The sequence below is a fragment of the Chrysochloris asiatica genome, unplaced genomic scaffold (genome assembly GCF_000296735.1).
Source record: "Chrysochloris asiatica unplaced genomic scaffold, ChrAsi1.0 scaffold00319, whole genome shotgun sequence".
NCBI lineage: Eukaryota > Metazoa > Chordata > Mammalia > Afrosoricida > Chrysochloridae > Chrysochloris > Chrysochloris asiatica.
The window spans coordinates 1,173,222-1,181,126 of NW_006408837.1; the positions used below are offsets into that span (position 1 = coordinate 1,173,222).

The 7,905-nt window shown below is 51.3% G+C and overlaps 1 protein-coding gene across 1 annotated transcript in view; it reads left to right on the forward strand.

Annotated features, from left to right (window-relative positions):
- The first annotated feature begins 242 nt into the window (after positions 1–242).
- Positions 243–7,905, forward strand: part of SH3TC1 (SH3 domain and tetratricopeptide repeats 1) — a 45,867-nt gene continuing 38,204 nt past the window's right edge. The window contains exons 1-2 of the mRNA XM_006875321.1: positions 243–369; positions 6,068–6,178. Coding sequence (XP_006875383.1) covers positions 243–369; positions 6,068–6,178 — 238 coding nt within the window. The remainder of the gene's footprint in view (positions 370–6,067; positions 6,179–7,905) is intronic.

A 7,905-nucleotide genomic window follows, 5' to 3' on the forward strand; every position in this document is an offset into this window, starting at 1 on the left:
CAGAGAGCTGAGGCTGGGGAATTGCTGACGGCTTCCTGCTGGCCGGCCCCCTGAGGACACCCATCTGGCAGCAACCAGTTCGGCCTAATGCCCTTGTTTTGCACTGAGCAGTTCCTGTTCTGCAGGGGGAGGGACTCCGCTCACAGTGGGCTCTTCCCTGGTCAGTGCCTTCAGCTGCTGAGGACAGAGGCACCAGACTCTACAGAGCTGGCTGCGTGCCATGCAGGGACAGCCCGCTCACCATGCTGCCCTGCGAGCCCCACTGGAGACCTAGCTACAAGTCTAGATCCAACGCCGAGTATATTGGACGAGGGGTCAGCCGAGTCCTGAGTCTGTTTCATTTCCTGGGTCTGGGTGTTGCTGGGAAATGTGCGGGTCTAAACCGAAGCCTGAATGGGTTGGGTTGGGGTCTTTGCTTTCTCTTTTTGGGAAGCTTTGTGATAAAACGTTCGTCTGCACTTTACAGATGCCCAATCAGAGCCCCGATTCCAGAGTGGACACCACTGAGGAGGTCAAATCACCAGGGGTGGGGGTAGGGCTGGAACCCGCTGTGTCTGAGTTCTCAAAATAGACCACCAGGTACCCTGGAGCCCACTCCTGGAGACCCCATGTGTGTCAGACAAGAACTGTGCTGTGGGAGGGTAAGTCTTCAAAAGTCGATTGCCAGACCTTGCTTCTACGGTGCCTCTGGGTGGACTGAACCCAGGGACTCCCCTTGAATAAAAGGATCACAAACCTGGGTGCACTTCTGTGACATTGGATGAAGGGAGGCTTGTCTCCTTCGCCTCAGTCCCCAGCCTGTTTCCCAATGCCCTGTGTTTATTGAATGGGCGTTCATCTCATTCTCTGCAGGCTGGTAGGCAGTGTGCTTTGCTCTGTTGCACTTAAAGATGTCTACTTCTTACAAGGGGATGGTTTGTGGTAACCCTGCGTGGGGCAAATCTATGGATGTCAGTGTTCCAACAGCCTGTGCCCACACCCTGTCTCTGTCACATTCTGTCACATTCTCGCAGAAGTTCAGACTTTCTCCTAATTCTATTCTGCTGAGTTGGAAGCGACTCAATGGTTCACAACAGTGCCCGTAAATGACACCACAGACAGCATTTGATACGCATGCTTGTTGTCGTTGCTGGGGATCTTTAGAGAGTTGTTTCTGGTTCATAGTTATCCTAACAGGGTTTCCAAGGAGCAGCTGGTGGGTTTGAACTGCCGACCTTGTGGTTAGCAGTCTACACACCAGGAATCCTTTATAGGCACTTTGTGGTGGTTGGTAGTGCTGTTGAGTTGGTTCCGACTCATAGTGACCCTGTATAGGGTTTCCAAGGAGCAGCTGGTGAGTTTGAACCACCGACCTTGTAGTTTGCTACAGCACCACCCAGGAGTTCAGTGTGGCTAATGATAGACCATGGAAGGCAAAGGGAATCATAAAACCGTGATGGCAGCGCATCCAATCTTTATTGTCTCAGGTGGGACAATGGAAGTGGAAAGGGGACATGCTTGGGATATACACATTATTGCAGATTAGAAACCATTTATAGGATTGGTACTGGAACCCTCTGCCCACCTCAGCCGGGTGTGACTCTTGGCCATGTGGCCCTGGTATCCCAACTTCCATTAAAGGTACACCCAGGCTAATTCCTGAGGACCAGGCTGCTCTGTTCTGCCCTGGACTGGCTTTTTGATGATGTTGAAGTGCCTTCAGGTGGGTTTGAACTCATGTACTGTCCAGTTAATACCAACTCATAGTGATCCTATGCACAACAGAATGAAACTCTGCCTGGTCCTGGGTCAACCACACAATCATTGTTACATTTCAGCCCATTGATGCTGTCACTGTGCCAATCCATCTTGCTGGGGGTCTTCCTCTTTTTCGCTGACCCTCCACTTTACCAAGCATGATGCCCCTCTCCGGGGACTGGTCCCTCTTGATAGCATACTCAAAGTATGGGAGACAAATTCTCACCATCCTGGCTTCTAAGGAGCATTCTGGCTGTACTTCTTCCAACACAGATTTGTTTATTCTCCTAGCAGCCCATGGTCCTTTTAATATTCTTCTCCAACACCACACTCAAATGCATCAGTTCTTCTACGGTCTTCCTTATTCACCATCCAACTTGCATATGTATGTGTTGTTGTTGTTGTTGTTGTTGTTGTTGTCAGGTGCCATCGAGTCGGAACCGACTCATAGCGACCCCATGCACAGCAGAACAAAACAATGTCCGATCCTGGGCCAACCTCACTACTGCTGCCACACTTGACGCCATCAATGATGCCACCTGGCTGATCCATCTCATTGGGGGTCTTCCTCTTTTTCTCTGACCCTCCACCCTACCCAGCATGACATCCTTCTCCAATGATTGTTTCCTCCGGACAATATGTCCAAAGTAGGAGAGACGAAGCTTAGCCATCCTGGCCTCCAAGGAGCACTCTGGCTGCACTTCTTCCAAAACAGATCTATTGGTTCTTTTGGCAGTCCATGGCACCCTCAGTATTCTCCTCCAACACCACAACTCAAAGGCATCAATTCTTCTACGATCCTCCTTATTCACTGTCCAGCTTTCGCATCCATATGAGGCTATTGAAAACACAATGGCCTGGGTCAGGCACACCTTAGTCCTCAAGCTGATATCTCTGCTCTTCACATATGTATGTGAGGCTATTGAAATTATCATGGCTAGGGACAGGCTCACCTTAGGCCTCAAAGTGACATCTTTGCTCTTGAATTCTTTAAAGAAGTTTCCGAGGAACGGCTTGTGGGTTTGAATCACCAACCTTGTGGTAAGCAGACCAGTCCACAACGCCATCCCAGGCTGGCTGGCTGGCATGCTGTGTGCCCGAGAGTCATTTCCGACTCATAGCGACCCTGTATAGGGTTTCCAAGGAATGACTGGTGGGTTTGAACCATCAACCATAGCAGTCCAGTGTTTATTATTCAGCACCACACTGCACACCAGGCTGGCTAGCAAAGACCTAATCCATTTTCTACCACACTGTGCCTGAGAGTAAAGCATTTACAATGCTGATTAATAGAAAGAGCTCAATGTAGGCAGAATTTAGGTCAATATTTAAAATGGAGTTGGGACTCCCACTAGAAACCTCAGCCTTCCACAAAGCAGGCATTAGAATGGAAGTTCTCATACTTCTGCCCATACACAAGCGGTGGGCAAGCGGAAGGAGGCAAATGTGTATGCATTGTGTCTTGAGCCTGTTTCACAGAACAAAGTGCCCACCCACAAAGCCCCCTGACTGTGTTGGCTTACACCCCCACCCCTCTTAGATTGTCTCCTGGGTATCACAGTGAATTGTAATGCCATTCCTCTTCAACTTGTCTTTCCTGGTAGAGTCTCAGACTTTCTGATTGCCAGACCTTTCTTTCTGGTCTGTTGTTAGTCTGAAACCTGTCCACCTTGGGTGACCCTGCTGCCATCTGAATTATCAATGGCATAGCTTTCAGCATCACAGCAACATGCAGGACACCACAGGAAGATGAATTGACAGCTGGGTGACAGTATAGCAAATCAGTTTACCAGGCGGCTTCAAAAAGTTCTGGGAAATATTCCTGTATCTTTATATTCTGTTTTTCCATGAATTTTTTTTGAAGCCCCTTTGTATGCTAAAATTAATCTCAACTGCTAATTTCTAAGTATCTGTTAGGCGACAAGAATGTCTGTTTTTTAGAACTGATTTGAGACTTTGGGGATTATGCAATGGGATAAATGTGTTTTGCATTTACTGGGAAAGGCCAAAGGCTGAACGTTATGAGGCTAGAAGAATTTTGAAGTAACTTTTGTGGCTCTCTAAGTGTTTCATTCCTGGGGGGCAGGGCTGTCTAGGAGGCCAGAGTCCAAGGGGTGGTGTGGGGGGTGGGGCAGTTTCCAAGGCCCCTCAGGGCCTCTGCATTCCTGAGATTAGCCAGTGAAGGTGTGTTGTAGATTAACCCTTTGGTGTGTGTCTGTGGGGCCCAGAGCTCAGTTGTCTGAGAAGCTGGTTAGATGCCTAGCCCTCTAGCCCATCGCTGCCCCCAGAGCTGGAAGCACACTATGGTGAACCGGCACTCTGAAAACTGTTCATTTTTCCTTCTATGACATCTTCACTGTGGTTTCCCTGCTGTGGGGTCAGGGGCTCTGACAGGAGATGTTCTGGGGCCAGATGTCCGCTGAACCCCTCCAGAGATGGAATTTCCATGTCTAAATCAGTCTTGGAAGACATGCAGCCCAGAATGCTCCTTGTTTTTGTTGTTGAGAGTCAGCTCTGACCCATAGCACCCTGTATAGGGTTTCCAAGGAGTGGCTGGTGGGTTTGAACCACTGACCTTGTGGTTCAAACCCACCTTTCCTTCAGCACTGCACTTCAGAAACTTGGGTGTCGAGATTTTGTCTTTCATAGTTGGGACGTGTCATCAGGTGGAACCAAGTCTCTGGAGAAGGACATCATGCTTAGTAAAGTAGAGGGTCAGCAAAAAAGAGGAAGAGCCCCCACGAGATGGGTTGGCACTGGGACTGGAACACAATGTTTGTGAGGATGGTATAGGACTGGGCAGTGTTTTGTTTTATTGTGCACAGGGTTGCTATGAGTCGAAGGCACCTGGTGGGGTGGAGTCCAGACTAATTGAGGGGCAAAGGTTCATCCAATTCAAGGGGATTCCCTAAAGTCTATAAGCCCAGAGGCTCTGTCAGCTGATCCTGGCTTCCCAAAGGAGGGACACTGGGCAGGTTGGATGGCTTCTTGATGCCATGGGAGGGACAGGGGAGTGGAGAGCAAAGAAGCAAGGAGCACCCAAGGGACATGAGCCACCCCGGGCTCAGTCCCCAGGACTCTGGGGTGACCTCTCTGAGCCTTAGTTTCCTTATATCATCCCAGGCAAAGCCAAACTTCCACCCAGAATTCTAGGTCCGGTCTCCTTTATACTGCTCCTGTCTGGAAGAACTGGACAAGGATGCATCTTCCAAAGTTAAAATTAATCACAACTAAAAGGAGCTCTGGTGGCGTAGTGGTTACGAATCGGGCTGCGAACCTTAAGGTCAGCGGTTCGAAACTACCAGCCGCTCCGCAGGAGAAAGATGAGGCTTTCTACTCCCGTAAAGATTTACACCCTCGGAAACCCTGTACAGGGTCGCTATGGGTCGGAACCGACTCGACGGCACTTAACAACAACAACAAAAAGGAGCTCTGGTGGCGTAGTGGTTACGAATCGGGCTGCGAACCTTAAGGTCAGCGGTTCGAAACTACCAGCCGCTCCGCAGGAGAAAGATGAGGCTTTCTACTCCCGTAAAGATTTACACCCTCGGAAACCCTGTACAGGGTCGCTATGGGTCGGAACCGACTCGACGGCACTTAACAACAACAACAACAACAAAAGGAACATGGAGTCCTGGTGTGGTGCTGTGCATTAATGCGCTGAACTGCAAAGTCCATTTGAACTGCAAGGTTGGCGGTTCCAGCTCCCCAGCCGCTCCTCAGAAACCCTATACTGGGTCGGGACCAACTTGACAGAACTTAACAACAACAAAGAAATGTATGATTTAGTCCACACAGTTACTCTACATACATGTAGAGAGAGCCTTCTCCATGCATGTGGGAAGGACGTTCCTGACCATTCTGATGTCAGAGAAGAGCAGGCTGGCTGCAGTGAGGTGTCTGAAGAGAAGAGGAGGGAGGAGAGATCAGGGCTCAGTATAACATCACTGACTGAGCACAGCTGGGATCCTGTACTGTACGGAGAGGCTGGAAACACACAAACACACACACACACACACACACACACACACACACACACCCTTGACCCAGGGGTGCAGCTGCAGATACAAACAGGATACGGAGTTCAGGCCATGCTGAGGGACAATGGTCTGGAGAGGAAGTGTCTCCTCTAGACCCTTTTAGGGACATGAGTCCAGTGGGGGGGCTCCGTCAGCACAGCAGATGGTGTTCTGGAGAGCCCAGCGGAGAGCCCAGAGTAAACACAGACCAGGACTAGGGGTATTGCTGTCCCTCCATCTGCCAGTGGGCCATCACCTGTGTCCATGGCAGGCTGTGGCCGCTGCCATGCCTCTATACTGGTTTCTGTTAGGTGAGGATACACAGGCATCCCATGTGGTTGGTTACACCCTGCGTGGTTGTCTGGCTCAGTCCCAGACCCCACCCTACCGCACCCCACCGCCCTTTGGAGCCTGTACACCAGGTGGGGGGTGGGGGTGGACACAGATGTGGGTCATGACCCTCAAGAGGCAGGTGCTGCCCTAGGAGGAGCCCCCAGAAGGTGTGGAAGTTGGGGTACAAGGTGGCAGGGGGCCATCAGGTGAGGAGACCTTTATGGGATAACAGGCAGGTGGCAGGTCGCCTGGGGAGATGGAGCAGGGAGCCCCCGCATGAAGAATAAGAGCCAGGAAAGTGGGGCGATGCTGTGCGGTGCTGAGTGAGGGGTGCTGTGGGGAAGGGGCACTGTGGGTGCTGAGTGGGCTGAGGGCATGGGTGGGGTCTTGGAGAGGAGCCTGGAAGGGGAGGTAAGGGGTCTGGGGCAGCAGTGGAGGGGCAGGGGGCCCTGAGGTGTGGTCAGTGGGCCTGGTGGGGGCCCTCAGCATCTCCCTCTACTCCCCACTCCGTCCTGCCCAGTTAAGGGGTGACTGCAGTTTATTGTGCGGTGCTGCTGAAAGAGGAAGCTGCTTGGTGAGCCGTGTCCTGGAGGGGAGGCGGGGTGTGAGTGCTGAAGGGCTCATGCACCCCACAGAGTGGGGGACAGGTATTAGCCAGAGCTGCTGAGCCTAGTGGTGGCAGCCTGGATGACAGTGCCCCCCCCACCCCCATCCAGAGATAGGATGGTTTGCCACATTGGTGGGACCACAAACTTTCTCTGGTGTACAGGACAGCTCAAGCGAGAAGGAGCAGCCCCAAATATCTGTTGTGAGGCAGCTGAGCGAGTCCAGAGCTCCAGCAGCGTCTCTGTGTGGCTATTACCTCACTGAGTCTGTTTCCCATCTGTGAAATGGGCTCATTGCTATGTGGAGCCTGGACAGAGCCTAGCACACGGCTGAAGTAGGTTTCTTGTCTTGAGCGTCAGGATGGGAAAGCCTGGCCCTGTTCCGTTCATGCGTGTTGTCTGAGCTGCTATGTGAGACATCAGGGTAGGACTCGGTGGCTGGGCCGGGGCCAGTGGGAAGGAGAGAGGGTGGACCCCGGGACCAGGCTTCCAGGATGCAGAGCTTGGGCAGGTGAGGAGGACAAGCCGTCCCCTCCCTGACACACATACATGAACACCAGGTCATGTACACACATGTGCACCAGCACCTATAGTGCATGTATGTGTATTTGTGGGTGAACACATGTACACCTATTTGCATCTGCCAGCATAGTAGAGTGTGTGTGCACACAGTGTTTGTGCAGGCAGATGGGTACACGCACATGTGTATCTGTGTGTTTCAGTGTGTGACACATCACTGTTTGTCTGTGTGTGTGTTCACATGCACCCTGTGTGACTGTGTGTCTGTGTGTGTGACACATCACTGTTTATATCTGTGTGTCTAGGTGTGTGCATACACGCACTGTGTCTGTGTGTGCGTTCACATGCACCATTCATGTCTGTGTGTCTGTGTGTGTGCACACAAGCACTGTGTGTGTGATTCACATGCACCATTTGTGTCTTGTGTGCGCACACACACACTGTGTGTCTATGTATCTATGTGTGTGACACATCACTGTGTGTCTGTGTGTGTGCGTTCACATGCACCCTGTGTGATTGTGTGTCTGTGTGTGCACACATATACTGTGTATCTGTGTGTGTGCACATGCACTGTGTGTATCTGTGTGTCTCTGTGTACACACACACTGTGTGTGTATCTGTGTGTCTGTGTGTGTGCACAATGCACCGTGTGTGTCTGTGTGTCTATGTATGTGACACATCACTGTGTGTCT